At 42.6% G+C, this 24,283-nt stretch overlaps 1 protein-coding gene across 4 annotated transcripts; it reads right to left on the reverse strand.

The window, feature by feature from the left end:
* Positions 1-2,072: 2,072 nt before the first annotated feature.
* Positions 2,073-23,946, reverse strand: LOC124123920 (salivary glue protein Sgs-3-like). 4 transcript variants are annotated; one of them, XM_048390151.1, is made up of 4 exons: positions 23,594-23,946; positions 7,929-8,019; positions 5,994-6,746; positions 2,073-2,249 (listed from the first exon to the last, which is right to left on the reverse strand). In XM_048390151.1, exons 1-4 carry the CDS (start codon positions 23,873-23,875, stop codon positions 2,074-2,076), a joined length of 1,302 nt encoding a protein of 433 aa, XP_048246108.1. In that variant the 5' UTR covers positions 23,876-23,946; the 3' UTR covers position 2,073. The 4 variants fall into 4 exon arrangements, with proteins under 4 accessions (XP_048246108.1, XP_048246107.1, XP_046343079.2 ...); XM_048390150.1 differs by having other exon boundaries at positions 7,929-8,022; XM_046487123.2 differs by lacking the exon at positions 23,594-23,946 and adding an exon at positions 12,111-12,490 and having other exon boundaries at positions 7,929-8,022.
* Between the last annotated feature and the right edge of the window lie 337 nt (positions 23,947-24,283).

Consider the following 24,283-nt stretch of genomic DNA (forward strand, 5'->3'; position numbering starts at 1 on the left):
ACATGGTCATGTGTAGTGATACATACGATGCATTTGTGGTCATATTGTATTGTGGTGTATACATTTACGGGTGAACCGAAGCACAACAACAATTTCGGTAAATATAACAATGATACAAACATACGAAATTGACGTTAGTAACACAAGTATTAGCGCCAAGATTCTTTCAGTCACAATCGGAAAATGAAATAGATATATGGTTAGCTTATTTGTTTAGTTTTGTTCACAATCATTCAGCTGTTATATCTCACAATAATCAGATTATATATTTTAAACTTCGATTATTATACAGATGTTTCAACTAGTGTTTTGGAAGAGGTCTAATTTGAAACACCAGGAGTTGCGCCAATATTTCTTACCTTGAACATAGTACATGAATACATGTATGTCACGTGTATATACATAATAATGAAAACAACCACCTGATAAATAAGTAACGAGTAAAAAATATATGTTTGTACCTACATTAGGCCTGTCCAGAAAATAATGTACTTACGATAAACTAAACATCCAACACATATTCCAAGACAATTTAAATCATGGATATCGTATTTTTTCACATAATTTTCACACACAAAACTGAGTTTGATCATTAGATCCACATGTGTCCAATGTAAGTTTTGTCCGATGGATTTGGATACAATTCGCGCACAAGTTTTAAAACACAATCTGGCATCGCTTTCCGTTTTGTCCACACCAATCCTTCATCTGCTCCCAGGTCCGTTTCTTCAAGTCCAAGTAGATCTCTCCAATTACTATATCTGTTCAACTCAGTGTATGTTGCGCTGTTTTCAAATCGACGTCTTTCTGCAACTTGGTGGGGCACCACCACGATTGCCTGTGTTGTGTCACGCATGGTTAAAAAAAGGAGTATGTCCAGACATCTTCGTCATCAATCTGGCTGTGACACTGATCCACTTATCTAAAAAACCGCACTGAATTAGTCAAAGTTTCTGTTGCACTTGCAAGGAAGGAGAGAAAAGTGCCTCCTTGTTGATTCGAGTTGACGGCCGGACTGATGTCAACTTGAATTGGAACTTTCTCCTGGACAAAATTACCAATGTCGTTATCGAAATGACCAATTGATAAAATTTCTGCAGAGTAGGCCTGATGTAGTAAATGTCATGTGTAGTGTACGCCTGTTATAACAGATGTTTTGTGATGTGTTAATCTGATGGAGCAGATGCAATGTGATTTGAAGGCCTGATGTAGCAGGAACCATGTGTAGTGCAGGCCTGATGTAGCAGGTGCCATGTGTAGTGTATGCCTGATGTAGCAGGTGCCATGTGTTGTGTAGGCATGATGTAGCAGATGCAATGTGTAGTGTTGGCGTGCTGTAGCAGGGACCATGTGTAGTGTAGGCCTGATGTAGCAGATACCATGTGTAGTATAGGCCTGATGTAGCAGATGCTATATGTAGCGTAGGCTTGATGTAGCAGGTACAATCTGTAGTGTAGGCCTGATGTAACAGGAACCATGTGTAGTGCAGGCCTGATGTAGCAGGTGCCATGTGTAGTGTAGGCCTGCTGTAGCTGGTAACATGTGAGGTGTAGGCCTGATGTAGCAGGAACCATGTGTAGTGCAGGCCTGATGTAGCAGGTGCCATGTGTAGTGTAGGCCTGATGTAGCAGGTGCCATATGTAGTGTAGGCCTGATGTAGCAGGAACCATGTGTAGTGCAGGCCTGATGTAGCAGGTGCCATGTCTAGTGTAGGCCTGATGTAGCAGGAACCATGTGTAGTGCAGGCCTGATGTAGCAAGAACCATGTGTAGTATAGGCCTGATGTAGCAAATGCCATATGTAGTGTAGGCCTGATGTAGCAGGTGCCATGTGTAGTGTAGGCCTGATGTAGCTGGTAACATGTGAGGTGTAGGCCTGATGTAGCAGGTGTCATGTGTAGTGTTGGCCTGATGTAGCAGATGCTATATGTAGTATAGGCCTGATGTAGCAGATGTCATGTGCAGTGTAGGCCTGATGTAGCAGATGCCATGTGTAGTTTAGGCCTGATGTAGCAGGTGCCATGCGTAGCGTTGGCATGATGTAGTACATGCCATGTTTAGTGTAAGCCAGACTCTAAGTGCATGTTGGCGATGGCGGGAAAACACACGTCTTAATGTCATTGTTCCATTCCAATGATCCTGCACACGTCATTTCCACTTTACCGGTGACGGCGCAGACCACGTACATGTTGCAGCCACTGCAGTGCGGGTATTTATCACTGAGGCCCTCACAATTGTCCACACAGCTATCTGAAACACAGAATTCTCTAAATGTAGTTTACACACACGCAACCATCTGATACATAGCGTAAATAATACTAGTATAGTGTGCTGTCACGTGCAGTCAGCTGTCTGTTACACAGTGTTCTCTAAATATAGTGTGCAGTCACTCAGCTATCTGTTACACAGTGTTCTCTAAATACTAGCAGAGTCTGCAGTCACTCAACTATATGTTACACAGTTTTCTCTAAATATAGTGTGCAGTCACTCAGCTATCTGTTACACAGTGTTCTCTAAATAAAGTGTGCAGTCACTCAGCTATCTGTTACACAGTGTTCTCTAAATATAGTGTGCAGTCACTCAGCTGTCTGTTGCACATTGTTCTCTAAATATAGTGTGCAGTCACTCAGCTATCTGTTACACAGTGTTCTCTAAATATAGTGTGCAGTCACTCAGCTATCTGTTACACAGTGTTCTCTTAATATAGTATGCAGTCACTCAGCTATCTGTTACACAGTGTCCTCTAAATATATAGTGTGCAGTCACTCAACCATCTGTTACACAGTGTCCTCTAAATATAAAGTGTGCAGTCACTCAACAATCTGTTACACAGTGTCCTCTAAATATAGAGTGTGCAGTCACTCAGCTATCTGTTACACAGTGTCCTTTAAATACTAGTATAGTGTGCAGTCACTCAACCATCTGTTACACAGTGTCCTCTAAATATAGTGTGCAGTCACTCAGCTATCTGTTACACGGTGTTCTCTAAATATAGTGTGCAGTCACTCAGCTATCTGTTACACAGTGTCCTCTAAATATAGTGTGCAGTCACTCAGCTATCTGTTACACAGTGTTCTCTAAATATAGTCTGCATTCACTCAGCTATCTGTTACACAGTGTTCTCTTAATATAGTGTGCAGTCACTCAGCTATCTGTTACACCATGTTCTCTAAATATAGTGTGCAGTCACTCAGCTGTCTGTTACACATTGTTCTCTAAATATAGTGTGCTGTCACTCAGCTATCTGTTACACAGTGTTCTCTAAATATAGTGTCCAGTCACTCAGCTATCTGTTACACAGTGTTCTCTGAATATAGTGTGCAGTCACTCAGCTATCTGTTACACAGTGTTCTCTAAATATAGTCTGCAGTCACTCAGCTATCTGTTTCACCGTGTCCTCTAAATACTAGTATAGTGTGCAGTCACTCAACTATATGTTACACAGTTTTCTCTAAATATAGTGTGCAGTCACTCAGCTATCTGTTACACAGTTTTCTCTAAATATAGTCTGCAGTCACTCAGCTATCTGTAACACAGGGTCCTCTAAATATATAGTGTGCAGTTACTCAACCATCTGTTACACAGTGTCCTCTAAATATATAGTGTGCAGTCACTCAGCTATCTGTTACACGGTGTCCTCTAAATATATAGTGTGCAGTCACTCAACCATCTGTTATACATGTCCTCTAAATATATAGTGTGCAGTCACTCAACCATCTGTTACACAGTGTCCTCTAAATATATAGTGTGCAGTCACTCAACCATCTGTTACACAGTGTCCTCTAAATATATAGTGTGCAGTCACTCAGCTATCTGTTACACAGTGTCCCCTAAATATATAGTGTGCAGTCACTCAACCATCTGTTACACAGTGTCCTCTAAATATATAGTGTGCAGTCACTCAGCTATCTGTAACACAGTGTTCTCTAAATATATAGTGTGCAGTCACTCAACCATCTGTTACACAGTGTCCTCTAAATATATAGTGTGCAGTCACTCAACTATCTGTTACACAGTGTCCTCTAAATATATAGTTTGCAGTCACTCAGCTATCTGTTTCACCGTGTCCTCTAAATACTAGTATAGTGTGCAGTCACTCAACTATATGTTACACAGTTTTCTCTAAATATAGTGTGCAGTCACTCAGCTATTTGTTACACAGTGTCCTCTAAATATATAGTGTGCAGTCACTCAGCTATCTGTTACAGAGTGTTCTCTAAATATATAGTGTGCAGTCACTCAACTATCTGTTACACAGTGTCCTCTAAATATATAAACTGCAGTCACTCAGCTATCTGTTACACAGTGTCCTCTAAATATATAGTGTGCAGTCACTCAACCATCTGTTACGCAGTGTTCTCTAGATATATAGTGTGCAGTCACTCAACCATCTGTTACATAGTGTCCTCTAAATATATAGTGTGCACTCACTCAGCTATCTGTTACACGGTGTCCTCTAAATACTAGCATAGTCTGCAGTCACACAACCATCTGTTACACAGTGTCCTCTAAATATATAGTGTGCAGTCACTCAGCTATTTGTTACACAGTGTCCTCTTAATATAGTGTGCAGTCACTCAACTATCTGTTACACAGTGTCCTCTAAATATATAGTCTGCAGTCACTCAGCTATCTGTTACACGGTGTTCTCTAAATATAAAGTGTGCAGTCACTCAACCATCTGTTACACGGTGTCCTCTAAATATATAGTGTGCAGTCATTCAACCATCTGTTACACAGTGTCCTCTAAATATATAGTGTGCAGTCACTCAGCGATCTGTTACACAGTGTTCTCTAAATATATAGTGTGCAGCCACTCAACCATCTGTTACACAGTGTCCTCTAAATATATAGTGTGCAGTCACTTAACCATCTGTTACACGGTGTCCTCTAAATATATAGTGTGCAGTCATTCAACCATCTGTTACACAGTGTCCTCTAAATATATAGTGTGCAGTCACTCAGCTATCTGTTACACAGTGTTCTCTAAATATATAGTGTGCAGTCACTCAACTATCTGTTACACAGTGTCCTCTAAATATATAGTGTGCAGTCACTCAGCGATCTGTTACACAGTGTTCTCTAAATATATAGTGTGCAGCCACTCAACCATCTGTTACACAGTGTCCTCTAAATATATAGTGTGCAGTCACTTAACCATCTGTTACACGGTGTCCTCTAAATATATAGTGTGCAGTCATTCAACCATCTGTTACACAGTGTCCTCTAAATATATAGTGTGCAGTCACTCAGCTATCTGTTACACAGTGTCCTCTAAATATATAGTGTGCAGTCACTCAGCTATCTGTTACACAGTGTTCTCTAAATATATAGTGTGCAGTCACTCAACTATCTGTTACACAGTGTCCTCTAAATATATAGTGTGCAGTCACTCAACCATCTGTTACACAGTGTCCTCTAAATATATAGTGTGCAGTCACTCAACCATCTGTTACACAGTGTCCTCTAAATATATAGTGTGCAGTCACTCAGCTATGTGTTACACAGTGTTCTCTAAATATAGAGTGTGCAGTCACTCAGCTATCTGTTACACAGTGTCCTTTAAATACTAGTATAGTGTGCAGTCACTCAACCATCTGTTACACCATGTTCTCATGGTGTTCTATATCATTCACATAGCAGTCTGAAATACAGTGCTCACATGAATATCTGAAAAGACTTTATGAGTCATGTACAAATGGTTTGCCCTGCACATCCTGATTGAGTGGGCTCCTACACTAGTATAGACACCATTTCAGTTTAATAACGGTCTATTATGTAATATTGGAGATAAAAGAATCCACCTTATTGATAAATGTGTTTTTTGTTCTCACCACAAAGAAATAGTTATGTCGCAGTTATTACTGTATCAGTTATGTGAGTTGTATTCATAATAATAATAAATGGATAAATAAAGGGCATAATACAAATGTTTAGTCTATGACATATACGGTCATCAATATATACACACAATTCTTTGCAAAAAATACATACTTTTGTTGGCGGTAGTAGGTGTCGTTGTGGTCGTTGAAGTAGTCGTCACAGTAGTGGTTTCCGTAGTGGTTGTAGCAACCGTACTTGTAGTACTTGGTGTAGTAGTTGTTGCAGTGGTAGTAGTTGCAGAAACTGTAGTTGTAGAAGTTTCTGTAGTAGTTACCGCAGGTGTTATAGTCGTAGACGTGACCCAGGCTTTAGTTGGTGTCGTTACCGTTGGTGTTGACGTTGGAGTAGTTGTAGCAACTGTAGTTGTTGTTGTAGTTGTAGCTTGGGTCCGGGTGGCTAAAGTTGTCGCAGTAGTGGTTTCTTTATTGGTTGTAGTAACCGTACTTGTAGTAGTTGGTGTATTAGGTGTTGTTGTGGTAGTAGTTGCAACAACTGTAGTTGTAGACGTTTCTGTAGTAGCTACCGCGGCCGTTATAGTCGTTGATGTGACCCCAGCTGTAGTTGGTGTCGTTACCGTGGGTGTTGACGTTGGAGTAGTTGTAGCAACTGTAGTTTTTGTAGTAGTTGTAGGTGGAGTCGGTGTTGTTATAGTTGTCGGCGCAGTGACTGTTGTTAATGGTTGAGAGAGGGTTGTAGAAGTCGTCGTTTTTGTTGAAGATCCTATCACAGCCGTAACCGTAACCGTAGTTGTTGAAGAAGTTGCTTCTTCAGTAGTTCTCGTGATAAAAGACTCTGTGGTAGATGTCGTGGTGCTATGTGGCGCAAATGCAGTGTGTGAGTTTAAATCCCGCTCGAGCATTGCACCTAAGGTGAAAATATATAAAAAGCATGTATTGCTGTTATTGTTGTAATAATAATGATGATGATGATGATGTTGATGATGATGATGATGACGACGACTACGACGACGATAATAATAATAATAACAATAACAATAATAATAATAATAATAGCCAAGGATGTGGGACATACTCTCAATGTCAGTGTTGATTTTGTTGATGGTTCTGTACTGCTGGACGGTACAGAAATGAGTGTCAACCAAGCGAAGTGCCATATCAAATCGGCCCAGACTCAGTTTTTCAAGGAAAGGCTTTCTGAACGACCACTGCATCGTGTTTATGTATCAGACGTATCCAGGCCAACAAATCTGATCTTGTCCTTTTTGATACATCCAATGAAATCAGTTATATCATTGAATTTTCTGTCCCTTTTGACACGGATGTGATTGACAAGTTTCAGGAAAAACCTGGCAAATATGCAGACCTTGTTTTTCGAAATATCACGCTTGCATCCCCAGTAAAAAGTTGTTCGACTCCCCATTGGGTTTGGTACCTCCCAATCTGTTGACTGACATTGGGAGGGTACCCGGGTTTGCAGCCCTTCTGACACTCTGGGAAATACAAAAGGCTGCAGTGTTGGGGAGTCTTCACATTCTCCGAAAAGCTCTCGGTAGAACTCAAGAGCATTTTGCACAAAACTGTTTCAGGTGCCTGTGCTAAGGAAAAGGCCCCAAAAGAAAGATGCATGTAATGTCTCGATCAGACTTTAGAACCCCCTTAGCCAATGTCACGCATTTATCTACCTGTGACTCCACCCAACCAAATGCCATGACAATGCCACCACCCACACCCACACCCACACCCACACCCACACCCACACCCACACCCACACCCACACCCACACCCACACCCACAACCCACCCTCACCCACGCCCACGCCCACACTCACACCCACACCCACACCCACACCCACACCCACGCCAACTCCCACGCCCACACCACACCCACATCCACGCCCACACCCACACCCACACCCACACCCACATCCACGCCCACACCCACACCCACACCCATACCTACATCCACGCCCACGCCCACGCCCACGCCACACCCACATCCACACCCACATCAACACCCACAACTTTCTGCTTGTGTGTATAACACACCTGACAATCTGGTTACACGTATGCGTTGCTATTGTTCCTACCTCCGTCCAGACACAGGTGCCCGCTAGCTGCAGCAACAGGCACACACACCTCATCTACAGAACACGGTTGACTTGCACAAGGATGGGCGCTCTTCTGACAAAAGGAAACGTGTATTTTCAGTGCAAAAACTAGCATCGTAACCTCGACACATGCAAGTACATTCTGGATATGACTTTGTATAACAAACGTCGTTACAAAATTTTAAAATTTCAAAATGTACTACTGTGTGTTGTAAAGGAATTCGGCTGGACAATTACGCGAATTTACTCAACAATACCCGGTCATAATGAAATCATGCATGTATAGAAATTGCATATAAACTGCATTTGTTTGCATTAAGTAGAATCGAACTTCCGTGCTACAAGATTAGATTCTACACATACAGGAATCAGACATCACTACCAGAACTTTATCCAACCCTCCGTAGCAAATTGAGTGAGTGAGTGGGTGAGTTGGGTTTTCGCCGCTTTTAACATTATTCCAGTTATATCACGGCGTGTCAGCTTAATGTGGGAGGAAAGCCCGAAGTGATGCAGGTCTAAGACGTTTACCACTTCGGTGAAACCCAGGAGCACGGGTATGGTGCTGACAAACCTAGAAACATAATCGGGGCGAACCGGGATTCGAACCCACAATCATAGGTTTCTGGCGTGTCCAAGGGACGCAACTCTGCACAGCGAATCGCGGCGCCTTAGACGACTGGGCCACCCGTGCCCCCGTTGCAAACTGAGCCATACACACCTGGGCCAACCTACCCCTGATAACCTGTCATCATACACATTTCTCTGTCATTTTTATGAGTCTAAGTTTTCCTGGTTTTAATGTTTACCAGTGAAATAACACCATGAGCAGTATCAAACAAGATAATTAGACAAAAAGAGAATATATAACAATTTCCCTCAGAAATAATTTCAAAGGTCAAAATTACACGCAATTCTAGCAGAATATCCAATGAAAAAGAACAAGAACAGTTTAGAATGGCACAATTATGTTGTATTCTGATTTACATCCTGAGTGAGTTAATTGGCATTAACGCTGCTAACAGTATTCCAGTTATATCACGGCGATTCAGTTAAATCCGGGAGGAAATCTCGAAATGATGTACGTTTCAGGATTTAATAAAGTGGTGTAGAGCATAGGTGACTGTGTTCAGATTTGTATCCTAACTATTGACGGAATCAATCCACTTATGTTGTGCAACATCTTTTGCATTTTTTTATATTTTATATTTCTCTCGTAACAGTATGAGCCAAAGAATTCAGTTTAATATTTATGATAAGAAAGAGACAAAACCCTTTCCATATCCAATAGAATTCTCTGCATAAACCAGAGTTGATTGTACGATCCCGACTATATCACGAGCATGTGTTTATGAATTAGTATCAAACAGTAATGATACAAGGTGTTCGCGAAAAGGTGAGCGTATCCTGCCCCACCAGTGGCACCCGTTAAAAACACATGCAAAGTCAAGTCATTTTTCACCTCAAAAGGCACGGGAACATGTGGTATAAGTCAAAATAGGAATTTGCATCGGCCATCATTTTTGTCACTGATGCGTCAAATTTGATAGTGTCCTCCACATGTGTACCATAACCCTTTTCGAAAGCTTTACCGAGGCCTTGAATGTTGTAGCCTTGATCAAACAACGTCTGAGCAAGAGTCGAATAACGCTCTTTGAAATCTTGGATCTCTAAAGTTGTGAAATGTAAACACCAAAGGCTGGAGCTGCTGGAATAATGCTTCAAATGAAGGGAAAGTTGACTATTGGAAAGTTGAAGTCATCCTTCTTGCCATACAATCTTGTGGAGAGTTTTTGTCACTCTGAATCTTTGTGCATAGATCTAAATATGAAACACATGAAGCAGTCTCACTGGTCTCCTTTATATCTAGTTTAGGTGGGTAAATCAGTGGACGTGGATAAGTGCTTCTATAACACTGTCATAATGCTCCGACATGGCCATCAACTACCATGTCTACTGGTCTCCTTTATTTCTAATTGAGGTGGGTAAATCAGTGGACATGGATAAGTACTTCTATAACACTGTCATAATGCTCCGACATGGTTATCAACTACCATGTCTACTGGTCTCCTTTATTTCTACTTGAGGTGGGTAAATCAGTGGACATGGATAAGTACTTCTATAACACTGTCATAATGCTCCGACATGGTCATCAACTACCATGTCTACTGGTCTCCTTTTTATCTAGTTGAGGTGGGTAAATCAGTGGACATGGATAAGTACTTCTATAACACTGTCATAATGCTCCGACATGGTCGTCAACTACCATGTCTACTGGTCTCCTTTATGTCTAGTTGAGGTGGGTAAATCAGTGGACGTGGATAAGTACTTCTATAACACTGTCATAATGCTCCGACATGGCTATCAACTACCATGTCTACTGGTCTCCTTTATTTCTACTTGAGGTGGGTAAATCAGTGGACATGGATAAGTCCTTCTATAACACTGTCATAATGCTCCGACATGGCCATCAACTACCATGTCTACCGGTCGCCTTTATATCTAGTTGAGGTGGGTAAATCAGTGGACATGGATAAGTACTTCTATAACACTGTCATAATGCTCCGACATGGCCATCAACTACCATGTCTACTGGTCTCCTTTATATCTAGTTTAGGTGGGTAAATCAGTTGACGTGGATAAGTACTTCTATAACACTGTCATAATGCTCCGACATGGCCATCAACTACCATGTCTACTGGTCGCCTTTATATCTAGTTTAGGTGGGTAAATCAGTTGATGTGGATAAGTACTTCTATAACACTGTCATAATGCTCCGACATGGCCATGAACTACCATGTCTTCTGGTCTCCTTTATATCTATGTGAGGTTGGTAAATCAGTTGACGTGGATAAGTACTTCTATAACACTGTCATAATGCTCCGACATGGCCATCAACTACCATGTCTACTGGTCTCCTTTATTTCTAGTTGAGGTGGGTAAATCAGTGGACGTGAATAAGTACTTCTATAACACTGTCATAATGCTCCGACATGGCCATCAACTACCATGTTTTCTCATCAGCTAAGTGTGATGACGTCATCAGCTGAAGTTAGACATGCAGCTGCTATTCGCATCCACGTGATCATAAGGTAACGCAGACAAAATAAAAAATATACCTAAGTAATTACCATCGATTTCTTTATGTATTTCTGCCTTTTTACATTCGTCTTTCTTTCCACTTTTAAAAATGTCCATTATCAGCATAAGTTTCTCTAACCCGACAGTGCGACAATGACAGCATACTGAAATTGCAGCAAATGTCATGCTTGTATGCAAACTGCCATTGTTAGGATCTCTTTTGAAGAAAGAATCAATGGAACATGCACCTGTGACACATGCATGCACGAGTGAGAAAGTGGGCTTGATATAACGCCGCTTTAAACAGTATTCCAGTTATATCACGGAGTGTAGGCTTAATGTGGGTGGGAGAAAGGCCCGAAATGATGCAGTTCTTGGACGTTTACCACTTCAATGAAATTCAAGAGCTTCAATAAGACCCAATGTTTGAAAGAAGATGCTGTTCTCAAAGATCGACGTCAGGACATTTGTCTGTGCAATTTGTGATTCAATAATGATAGACTAGTTACATGCGTCATTAGCAAGATGTACATGCCTTGCCCTTCTGTCCCGAGGTGTACAAAACCATTGGGCACGTAAGATAAGTACATTCCTCTTCTAACACTAATTAACTAATAATGCAAATCGAGTCTCTACAGGTATCACAATGTTTTATAGACGTCATATGACGTTGCATGCTTGTCACGTCACGAGTGAGCCTTCGAGTTACCAACCTCCTATGGATATATATGGATATATACACCTTATACTTTGGATCTTTGTAATATCTCTCCTAAAACACACATATAGGGGTTTCGACACATTTCATAATACAAAATGAACACGGGCGGACCTTAGCACAAACAGTTTAACATTCGTGAGTTGCTTAGAAAGGTTTTCAAAACTTTAAAATGTCGAAAAGGAATTGAAAATCTTCGCCAGACCATTTAATACCCATGTTATATTTTACCACACCAAAATCTTAATGGGCCTAAATTTGACTCTTCCCTTATAATTTCGGAGTAGGATGGTACACAGGAGGGACAAATTTAAGAACAGAATATCTAAAGAGATCCCAGGTGAATATTAAACAAATCATACCATTCCAAGAGGAGCTGTAGTGTCCGAGTATACATGATGCCTGCTGACAGAGAAGGAGGCAGGTGAGGTGTTCCTGGTGTCTCTGCTGAGCTGACACAAGCCTGTCCCTGTAGCCCAGGTGTAGGCCCTGCACGGAGTGGAGTACCAGCACAGAGACTGACACAGCGTGAAGCTGGGGACGCGAGTCTCTTTGAAAACACCGGACACGAGTTGTCCTGAGATGACCGTGTGTCCATTCCCTTGAACTGCCATTACTGTGGCATACAGAATCAGCAACAACAATTTAACTACACTCTTTACGAAAGGCATATTCCAAGGTTTCATACGGCAATGTAATATTCGCATGTGCCAGGGAAATGTTAACATTCTATCCGCACAGTTCATCTGATGGATTCTGCAGTGTCAAATAAGCAGAGGACCTTCTTATCGACAAATGACAGCCGCCACCTGTATAGGGAGTTAATTGAGTGCAGAACACCTGCTGTAATTTGCTAAGTGCATCGGCTGAACATGAACTGTGAGCACTATGAACCATCGGCACCTCAACTTTTCTCAGTGTGAGAAGGAATTTAAAGTTGTACCAAATGATTATTTCCACGTACAACACAAACCATAATCATATGGCAACGATATCCGATCTGGTTCTTATTAGGAAACAGTGAGTCATGGACTCACATACCTATAAACAGTCTTTCCTTTAATTTCCACCGCTATTATAATTATGTCATTTAGGCTCATTGAAATATATTTCTCTGGATAATCGAGACTGACGTTGACGTTATTATTTGCCGTTGACGTTTTATGTTTAAAATAACATTTTAAATACTTACGAATCAACCATTGAACATTAGTACAACAAAACAATTCTATGAGAATGCTTTGGAAACTATAACAATTATTTCGTAGTCGTTAACGTACGACGTGAAGTTACAAAAACCTGCACTTGGATTCATACAAATGGAAATCATAAGAAATAGACGACGTCAGTAAAGACAGTACCTGCAGCTGTTGGTATTGTGTGTGTTGATAATGGTGGACGCAGTTAGTAACGTTGCTGAGTGTGATTAAAACATAACAACGTGATAGGCATTATCCTTTAATATATACCGGATAGGAAAGAGGTTTGGAACGACTGGCATTTTAAAGTCTGAAAACTGACTTGCTGGACGTTTCCATGGTTGACAGGTTTTTTGTATTCCAATCAAACACTTGACCTATTGAAGGATGATAGCTTACTCTGACACCTGAGTATAATGGCACAATACAGTTGTCAAAGATGTCCACAAACTTAGCTTTACCGTTAAATCATTGAACCAAAGCAGGTGACATTCACGATAAATGTGCGCACGTATACAACACAAATACATGCATGTGCACAACTAACATTTCAAGATGCAAGGTTCTAATTCCATGCGGGGCTGTCGGGTAGCCTAGTGATAATGTAATGTCATCTTCGAAACAGTCAGCCTAGAACGCCAAAAACATCCGATATCAAACTACCGTATTTCCTCTAACTAGACGCCAGGCCGTATATTTATTTGGCGAAAGTCCCTGACTCGGCGTGTATTAGACACCTGGCTTGTATTAGACCCCAGCGTGTAATGGTGGAAATAAAGATACGTTTTACAGTTCATGTGGGGGTGATCGATTGGCAGACATTTTTTTATGAATCGATACGTAGGCTATCGATGTATTCATACGCACGTTTTTGTGTGAAAAGTCTTAACATATTTCAATGCGTTTCCTCAACAAAAAGGAAACCTCTTTTTAACCCATCAGAATCAAGCATTCGTCAGTGTCATGGTAGAATTTTCAGTAAACAGCAGACAGTCATTTGTCAGAGGTCGGTGGTCCTCAGTCTGATGTCAGTATTCAGCAGTCAGTAGACAGTCATTTGTCAGAGGTCGGTGGTCATAATCCTGATGTCAGTAGTCAGCAGTCAGTGATGCGCGATCAGTGGTCAGTAGTCAGTAGTCAATCTTTAGCCATTGGTCAGTGGTCAGTGGTCAGAAATCAGAGGTCAAGTCAGAAATCAGTAGTAAGTAGACAGTGGCCAGTTGTCAATTGTAGTAGTCATCAGGAGCAATCAATATCCAGTGGTCAGAGATCAGTAGTAAGTAGACAGTGGCCAGTTGTCAATAGTAGTAATCATCAGGAGCAATCAATATCCAGTGGTCAGAGGTCAGTAGCAAGTAGACAGTGGCCTGTTGTCAATAGTGGAAGTCAAGAGGAGCAATCAATATCCAGTGGTCAGAGATCAGTAGTAAGTAGACAGTGGCCAGTTGTCAATAGTAGTAGTCATCAGGAGCAATCAATATCTAGTAGTCAGAGGTCAGTAGTAAGTAGACAGTGGCCAGTTGTCAATAGTCAAAATTATGTAATGGCAAGTGGTCAATAGTCATTCGTCATTCGTCATTGGTCAAATGTCAGTGGTCAGAGGTAAATAGTCGACAGTCAGTCAAAGGTCAATAGGCAGTAGTTAGAAGTAACAGGTCAGTGCTAGTCGTAGGTAGTCATTGGTTATGTCAGTGGTTTGTAGTAAATGGTCGCTGGCCAGTGGACAAAAGTCAAAGGTCAGGGCTCAAGAGTTAGACGTCAAAGGTCAGAACCAGTGGTCATTCGTCAAAGTCAGAGATCAGAGGTCAAAGGTCAGAGGTCAGAGGTCATTGGTCATTCGTAAAATGTCAGAGGTCAGGGATCAGAGGTCAGTGGTCAGGGGTCACAGGTCAGAGGTCAGTCATCAAATGTCAGTAGTCTGAGGTCAGAGTTCCTAGGAGAGTGGCCAAAAGTCCATGCCCAGGAATCAGTGGTCAGTAGCCAGTGGTCAATACTCAGTAGTCATCAGCAGCATTCAATAGTCAATGGTATGATGTCAGTAGTCAGTAGTCAGTGGTCCGTGATATATTGGCAGTGGTCAGACGGCAATGCCAGATGTCAATGGTCAGTATTGAGTAGTCAGTAGTCAGTAGTCAACAGTCAGCGGCAGAGGTCAGTATACAGTAGTCAGTTGGCAGATGTCAGTGGGCAGCGGTCAGTAGACAGTAGTCAGTGGGCGGATGTCAATGGTCAGAAGTCAGTGGCAAGAGGTCAGTGGGCAGATGTTTGTAGGAAGTGGGCGGATGTCAATAGTCAGTAGACAGTAGTCAGTGGCATGATGTCAGTGGGAAGTGGACGGATGTCAATGGTCACAGGTCAATCGTCAGTGGAAAGTGGGCAGGCGTCAATGCTCAGTAGTGAGAAGGCATTAGACAGTGGGTGGATGTCAATGCTCAGTAGACAGTAGGCATTGGAGTGTAGGCAGGCGTCAATGCTAAGTGGTCAGTAGGCATTGGACAGTGGGTAGATGTCAATGCTCAGTAGTCAGTAGACATTGGACAGTGGATGGATGTCAATGATCAGTAGTCAGTAGGCATTGGACAGTGGGCGGATGTCAATGATCAGTTGTCAGTAGGCATTGGACAGTGGGTGGATGTCAATGCAAATAAGCAGTAGGCATTGGACAGTGAGTAGATGTCAATGCTCAGTAGTCAGGAGGCATTGTACAGTGGGTAGATGTCAATGATCAGTAGTCAGGAGGCATTGGACAGTGGGTGGATGTCAATGCAAAGTAGTCAGTAGGCATTGGAAAGTGAGTAGATGTCAATGTTCAGTAGTCAGTAGGTATTGGACAGTGGGTGGATGTCAATGCAAAGTAGTCAGTAGCCATTTGACAGTGGGTAGAGGTCAATGCTCAGTAGTCAGTAGGCAATGGATAGTTGGTGGATGTCAATGATCAGTAGTCAGTAGGCATTGGACAGTGGGTAGATGTCAATGCTCAGTTGTCAGGAGGCATTGGACAGTGGGTAGATGTCAATGCTCAGTAGTCGGGAGGCATTGGACAGTGGGTAGATGTCAATGCTCAGAAGTCAATATGCATTGGACAGTGGGTAGATGTCAATGCTCAGTAGTCAGTAGCCAGTGGACAGTGGGTAGATGTCAATGCTCAGTAGTCAGGAGGCATTGGAGTGTGGGTAGATGTCAATGCTCAGTAGTCAGTAGCCAGTGGACAGTGGGTAGATGTCAATGCTCAGTTGTCAGGAGGCATTGGACAGTGGGTAGATGTCAGTGCTCAGTAGTCAGTAGCCAGTGGACAGTGGGTAGATGTCAATGCTCAGTAGTCAGTAGGCATTGGACAGTGGGTAGATGTCAATGCTCAGTAGTCAGTAGCCAGTGGACAGTGGGTGGATGTCAATGATCAGTAGTCAGTAGGCATTGGACAGTGGGTAGATGTCAATGCTCAGTAGTCAGGAGGCATTGGACAGTGGGTGGATGTCAATGCTCAGTAGTCGGGAGGCATTGGACAGTGGGTAGATGTCAATGCTCAGAAGTCAATATGCATTGGACAGTGGGTAGATGTCAATGCTCAGTAGTCAGTAGCCAGTGGACAGTGGGTAGATGTCAATGCTCAGTAGTCAGGAGGCATTGGAGTGTGGGTAGATGTCAATGCTCAGTAGTCAGTAGCCAGTGGACAGTGGGTAGATGTCAATGCTCAGTAGTCAGGAGGCATTGGACAGTGGGTAGATGTCAGTGCTCAGTAGTCAGTAGCCAGTGGACAGTGGGTAGATGTCAATGCTCAGTAGTCAGGAGGCATTGGAGCGTGGGTAAATGTCAGTGCTCAGTAGTCAGGAGGCATTGGAGTGTGGGTAGATGTCAATGCTCAGTAGTCAGGAGGCATTGGAGTGTGGGTAGATGTCAATGCTCAGTAGTCAGTAGACATTGGACAGTGGGTTGATGTCAATGCTCAGTAGTCAGTAGGCATTGGACAGTGGGTAGATGTTAGTGCTCAGTAGTCAGTAGCCAGTGGACAGTGGGTAGATGTCAATGCTCAGTAGTCAGGAGGCACTGGACAGTGGGTAGATGTCAATGCTCAGTAGTCAGTAGGCACTGGACAGTGGGTAGATGTCAATGCTCAGTAGTCAGTAGACATTGGACAGTGGGTAGATGTCAATGCTCAGTAGTCAGGAGGCATTGGACAGTGGGTAGATGTCAATGCTCAGTAGTCAGTAGCCAGTGGACAGTAGTACGTAGTTTGAGCTAATTGTAATGATGCATATCCCAACAGCACGTCTTCATTTCCCAATGGCAATCTCTCTTTTTACTGGTTATGTACTTTGTGTTAATTTTGATCGTGCATTTAACAAGACTTAAGCTGTTTGAGAATTAAATTATTATGATTCGGTATCACATTATACAGAAATATTGATGAGCAAATACAATATCATCACGGTGTGTAAGAAAGCAATCACATATATGAGCATATATTTATTAGCCACGGTTAAAATACAGCCATGTTGACTCGGGTTACAATTTCATTGTTCTTTACTCTGGTATACAGTCACATCTTCAGAATCCAAATACCCTCTGAAACCATAGTCACATCATCATCCTATTTCACTCACATTATGCTTCTGTGCATAATCAGGGGATTAAGTGACACGGATCTCCACCCTCCATGACGCAGAGAGTCACGATTGTTGACATGTCTCTTAAATTCACCGCATTGTATTGACAGGTGTGAATGAATCCGCTTGCGTTTGTCCATTTCTACCTGTAAACGACCTACATGAATATATTCGACCTTTCACTTCCAGATGAGCCACAAGATATGTCATCTTCTGTATCAGTGCAGGGCATCAAACAATAATGAAGATGCGGGTCAACATTGTGTCTAATAATGTTATCTTTTTCGAAGCCATTGGTGTAGTTTAAGATTGTATGTAGTTGCTGGATGAATATACGGTTTTAAGTATACCGTGGACGGGCTAAAGTTAATGTCCTCCAGTTTGAACTCTTGACATCCAAATGACAATCATGCTCATGCATTATACAACAGGTGACAAGGCAATTGTGTTCGGGTATAAAACTACGGATGACATGGCAATGGTACTCGGTTATTACACAGCAGGTGACAAAGTAAAAATGATCAGGTACAACACAACAGGTGACAAGGTACTGGTGCCCAGGTACACCACAACAGATGACAAGGCACTGGTGCTTAGGTACTACACAACAGGTGACAAGGTAATGGTGCTTAGGTACTACACAACAGGTGACAAGGTAATGGTGCTCAGGTACAACACAACAGGTGACAAGGTACTGGTGCTCAGGTAAAACACAACAGGTGACAAGGTAATGGTGCTCAGGTACTACACAACAGGTGACATGGTAATGGTGCTCAGGTACTACACAACAGGTGACAAGGTACTGGTGCTCAGGTACACCACAACAGGTGACATGGTAATGGTGCTCAGGTACAACACAACAGATGACAAGGCACTGGTGCTTAGGTACAACACAGCAGGTGACAAGGTACTGGTGCTCAGGTACAACACAACAGGTGACAAGGTAATGGTGCTCAGGTACAACACAACAGGTGACAAGGTAATGGTGCTCAGGTACACCACAACAGATGACAAGGTACTGGTGCTCAGGTACAACACAACAGGTGACAAGGTAATGGTGCTCAGGTACTACACAACAGGTGACAAGGTACTGGTGCTCAGGTACACCACAACAGATGACAAGGTACTGGTGCTCAGGTACACCACAACAGGTGACAAGGTAATGGTGCTCAGGTACAACACAACAGATGACAAGGCACTGGTGCTTAGGTACAACACAGCAGGTGACAAGGTACTGGTGCTTAGGTACTACACAACAGGTGACAAGGTAATGGTGCTCAGGTACAACACAACAGGTGACAAGGTACTGGTGCTCAGGTAAAACACAACAGGTGACAAGGTAATGGTGCTCAGGTACTACACAACAGGTGACAAGGTAATGGTGCTCAGGTACAACACAACAGGTGACAAGGTACTGGTGCTCAGGTACACCACAACAGGTGACATGGTAATGGTGCTCAGGTACTACACAACAGGTGACAAGGTACTGGTGCTCAGGTACACCACAACAGGTGACAAGGTAATGGTGCTCAGGTACTACACAACAGGTGACAAGGTAATGGTGCTCAGGTACAACACAACAGGTGACAAGGTACTGGTGCTCAGGTACAACACAGCAGTGACATGGTAATGGTGCTCAGGTGCAACACAACAGGTGACAAGGTAATGGTGCTCAGGTACAGCACAACAGGTGACAAGGTAATGGTGCTCAGGTAAAACACAACAGGTGACAAGGTAATGGTGCTCAGGTACAGCACAACAGGTGACTAGGTAATGGTGCTCAGGTACAACACAACAGGTGACAAGGTAATGGTGCTCAGGTACAGCACACCAGGTGACAAGGTAATGGTGCTCAGGTAAAACACAACAGGTGACAAGGTAATGGTGCTCAGGTACAGCACAACAGGTGACTAGGTAATGGTGCTCAGGTACAACACAGCAGTGACATGGTTCTGGTGCTCAGGTACAACACAGCAGTGACATGGTACTGGTGCGGGGGTGCAACACAACAGTGACAAGGTACTGGTGCTCGGGTAAAGCACAACAGGTGACAAGACATTGTTACATAATTACAAGATACATGTGCTCACGTATTATACAACAGGTATAGGTTATAACTCATGTGTTTAGTCCCATCAATCAGGTATTATGCAAATTGATCACTTTGTCAAACAAAACTGACATCCTCAAAGCAAACACGAGGAAACTGATGAAAGTGTTCAGTGATGCTTCTTGTGGCAAGTGAGAATCAAACACCTACGCACTTTCTATACAAGGTTGATGTATACTAACACGGACATTGCACACCAAATCATCCCAGGCAGTCTGTTAACGCAGCAGGTTTCAATTGCATGTTGGTGATGGTGGAAAGTCGCATCGCTTGATGGTATCATACCATACAGTCCCTCCTCCACAGAGCCTTTCAAAGAGACCGTTAACCGTGCACTCGACGTACTTGTCGCAACCTGCGCATGATGGAAAGCTCCCGAGGCGATCAGCACAGTCGTCCGACACACAGGCATCTGGAACAGTGCATCATCTTTTAGTATTTTCTCTCTAAAGTATATAGATTTCTACAATGTTAGAATTTTTAAGTAACATATATAATGGATTGTTACATTGAAATCAGACTGAATGAGTGAGAATATGGGTTTGGTTGAGCGCAGCTTATGACCGTGTGTGAACTTGATGTGGTAGGCAAGCGCTGGTGCTGACCAACCATGACACAGAATCAGGGCGTACAGGGACTAGAACCCTCGATCATCGAGGTCGGACGCCTTGTATACATACACAATGGAAGAGCTTAACTCAGCAGCCTCCTAACATGGTAGGGATGTCATCTGCGGGATGACTCCATTCCATGCCCTGCTACATACTTTCCTTCAATAGAAGTCCGCAGAGTTGGGTACTGAGACTAATTGTGGTCAAATTTGATATGAACGTGCTGAACCCAACGTGTGTGTGTGTGTGTGTGTGTGTGTGTGTGTGTGTGTGTGTGTGTGTGTGTGTGTGTGTGTGTGTGTGTGTGTGTGTGTGTGTGTGTGTGTGTGTGTGTGTGTGTGTGTGTGTGTGTGTGTGTGTGTGTGTGTGTGTGTGTGTGTGTGTGTGTTGTATGTGTGGCGTGTGTAGGATCATTGCTTACGTGATGAAGTTCCAGTAGGTTGCTCTGTGTTGACTTGCCTAGTTGTAGTGGCCACAGTAGTAGTTGCTGCAGTTGTAGTGGTTACTTGAGATGGTTCTGCTGTAGTTGTCACAGTAGTAGGTGCTGTAGTGGTAGTCGTCACGGTAGTAGGTGCTGCAGTGGTAGTTGTCACAGTCGTAGTTGCTGCAGTGGTAGTTCGTTTATTAGCAGTGGTCACAGTAGTAGGTGCGGCAGTGGTAGTCACAGTAGTAGGTGCTGCAGTGGTAGTCGTCACAGTAGTAGTTGCTGCAGTGGTAGTTGTCACAGTAGTAGGTGCTGCAGTGGTAGTTGTCACAGTAGTAGGTGCTGCAGTGGTAGATGTCAGAGTAGTAGATGCTGCAGTGGTAGCTGTCACAGTAGTAGGTGCTGCAGTGGTAGCTGTCACAGTAGTAGATGCTGCAGTGGTAGTTGTCACAGTAGTAGATGCTGCAGTGGTAGTTGTCAGAGTAGTAGGTGCTGCAGTGGTAGTTGTCACAGTAGTAGATGCTGCAGTGGTAGATGTCACAGTAGTAGGTGCTGCAGTGGTAGTTGTCACAGTAGTAGGTGCTGCAGTGGTAGTTGTCACAGTGGTAGGCCCTGCAGCAGTAGCTCGTTCAGTAGTTGTGGAACCTGTCACTGTGTTCATTGATGTAGTCAGCAGATCAGTTGTCAAAGATGTGGATCCTACAGTAGTTAGTGTAGTGGACGCAGACGCAGACGCAGACGCAGACGCAGCTGTAGATGCACCAGTGAGCTGTGATGTAGACTGGCCAGTGGATGGTACATCTGTCACTTCTTGGTGTGCACAAAAAAGACAAAATCCAAATTGTTATCTTTCCAATGGTATGGGTACTTTTGATTTTGCTTGTTTAACAATTTGACCTTGAATGTGCCAAACGTTTATGTTTAAACGAATGACGTATGCCCTAATGGGGAGTCATCTAAGCATATATAACTTATACCATCTGGTCCGCGGCCAGTTCCAAACAAACGGAAAGTGTGTTTCACAATATTCAAAAAACATTTCGCAGAGGTTTAGCGTCTCTTTCCATGTGTGTAAGGGAACAAATATATCATGGCTAACGTGCAGTGACTGTAAAACACACTAAAATCATATTATGTCACTAAGATATATGTACACACGCCAAAGCTTAACGCCGCTTTGAGCAATGCTCCAGCAATATCACGTTGGGGGACACCAGAAATGGGCTTCACACATTGTACCCATGTGGGGAATCGAACCCGGGTCTTCGGCGTGACGAGCGAACGCTTCAACCACTAGGCTACCCGACCACGCCCACTAACCTGGGAACTATATATTATGAGGTTGTTCTTTGGTCTAGTTAGTCTAATTTAACCTCTCATGTTTGAAGTATATCGTCGTTGACATAATACCTCAAAATTATACAATAACAAATGGTGTTCAAATTAGAGGTATCAAACAAACAATAACGTACCTCCGACTTGTGTAAAAATAGGTTTGGCTGCTAATGCACCATCGCTTACCTCCATGCAGACACAGGTATCCCGTGACTGCCTTCGTTGGCACACACGTCTCATCTAAAGAACATGGTCGTCCCCCACAGGGGTGGTCAAATTTCTGACAACAAAACATGAATTATTATTAAATATCAAAAGGCATTGTGAATACCTTGACGAAAGAAAGAAACTAAAACTGTCCAACCGAGGCTCACCCTCAACATCGATTGTCTTTGAGTACAATTTTAGTAAATAAAAATTGAACTATCATGTTGTCGTGCATAAGTATTCATGTTTCACTGTCCGGGAAGCCTCCATCAATTAGTTCTAAAATACGTTCCCATAAATCACTAAATAAAAGCTCGACACAGAACGGCAAGCATCAGCAGTCGTCAATACACCTATACCAGTTCTCCAAGTAGAATTGATCTGGTGCATCCAATATTCATATTTCGATTATAATGCAACGTTTTTCACAATACAACTGCCTGTTTTTAGGAGTCAAAGTCATGTCAACAACACAGAGTTCAGCACCAGTCTGAATACCTTATGAAGTAATTTGTGATTGATTTTGCAAGATACACTGGAGGTAGCAACGACCTGTGACGTCAGCCTAGCAAGGGAATTGCTGTGGTCATCGAGTTTGCATAAGCTCCTGTCAGTGATCTATCATCTCCAAAAGCAATGTCATTAAATAAACCTAGCGATGTTGAGAGTTTTCAAATGTGTTTACTAAATATAGTCTGTGTAGTTTATGTCAAACGCATGTTTATGAAAGCATTTTCTTTTTAAATATATTAGTTTTGTTTTCGGGGCTGTACCTTCTCAACCTTTTTTCAAACATGAGAGCCGAAGCTTCAAAGCTTGTGGAGGGAGCAGGATGAAGTGGATTAATTCTGAACATATTGGCCTGGAATTTCCAACCAAACCACTTTCACTGGCCTAAACATGATTCAAAGTGACTCACCCTTGTGGCATCGGGAGCAATGGCTATGCCTTCCAAGCCCCATACTGTGATCAAAATAATCCTTAAAGTGTCCCCTTTCACAAGTTTTAACGAATGATTAGGGCTGATTTTTTTCGCTCGTTGGCATTTTTTGTTTTCACATAATCAAATCAACGAATTCTTAAAATAGTCTATCATACGTGCCTACTCGTGTACTCAATGTCTGACGCCTAAAACCATTTAATGTAATCTTATTCAAATATGTCAATGCTTGATACTATTGATACAACTTAGTTTATATAGTTCTTTCAACTGAATCAGTACCATCCCAGCACAGAAGCTGATCTGTTACGATAAAAGGCTTATATAACAATGTTTTGAGACACAAACAAGTGATGATAAAAATAATTGGACAAAACTAGATAATAAATAGGATAAAAAATATAAAGCTACATACCAGTCCCAGGGGAGCCATGGCGTCCGAGTATACATGATGCCGGCTGACAGAGAAGGAGGCAGGTGAGGTGTTCCTGGTGTCTCTGCTGAGCTGACACAAGCCTGTCCCTGTAGCCCAGGTGTAGGCCCTGCACGGAGTGGAGTACCAGCACAGAGACTGACACAGCGTGAAGCTGGGGACGCGAGTCTCTTTGAAAACACCGGACACGAGTTGTCCTGAGATGACCGTGTGTCCATTCCCTTGAACTGCCATTACTAGAATGTACAGAACCACCAGTAACATGTTTATAGCTCAAGTGATATACACGAAGAAATATGGCAGTCAGTTAGGATGTTCCCGTGAGTATCAATCAGTGTCGCCAGTGACAATGCATAACACATGACGAAAGCAACTATATACCCTGAAGCCATATAATGACTATTGATAATCCTGGAACATAATTGATGTTTGGTTTGTTGGTTTGTTCACTCATAACATTAAATTTTAAATTACCTGTTAACTGCTTCAATACATCCACGGATCTCTGCCTTCTCACTTGAATTATCTTAAGAAAATCAACTGCTTTCAGACAAATTTTCGCATTGTTGGTAAACATGTTATCATTAACTGCTCTTGCATTTCCAATTATAAGAACAGACCTCACTTTGCCCTGAATGGAACAACTATTGTTCTCCTCAGCCTATGAGCGCC

This window comes from Haliotis rufescens, unplaced genomic scaffold, assembly GCF_023055435.1.
Source record: "Haliotis rufescens isolate VD_foot unplaced genomic scaffold, xgHalRufe1.0.p SCAF_84, whole genome shotgun sequence".
In the NCBI taxonomy this organism is placed as follows: domain Eukaryota; kingdom Metazoa; phylum Mollusca; class Gastropoda; order Lepetellida; family Haliotidae; genus Haliotis; species Haliotis rufescens.

Excerpts from the sequence above, each read along its gene's own strand:
- LOC124123920 (XM_046487123.2), bottom strand. The coding sequence starts at position 12,476 with ATGTTAACATTTCCCTGGCACATGCGAATATTACATTGCCGTATGAAA. Across the intron at positions 8,023-12,110 it reads CTACAGCTCCTCTTGGAATG|AAGAGCGCCCATCCTTGTGC; the intron begins GTATGATTTGTT and ends TCCTTTTGTCAG. Across the intron at positions 6,747-7,928 it reads GCACCTGTGTCTGGACGGAG|GTGCAATGCTCGAGCGGGAT; the intron begins GTAGGAACAATA and ends TTTTCACCTTAG.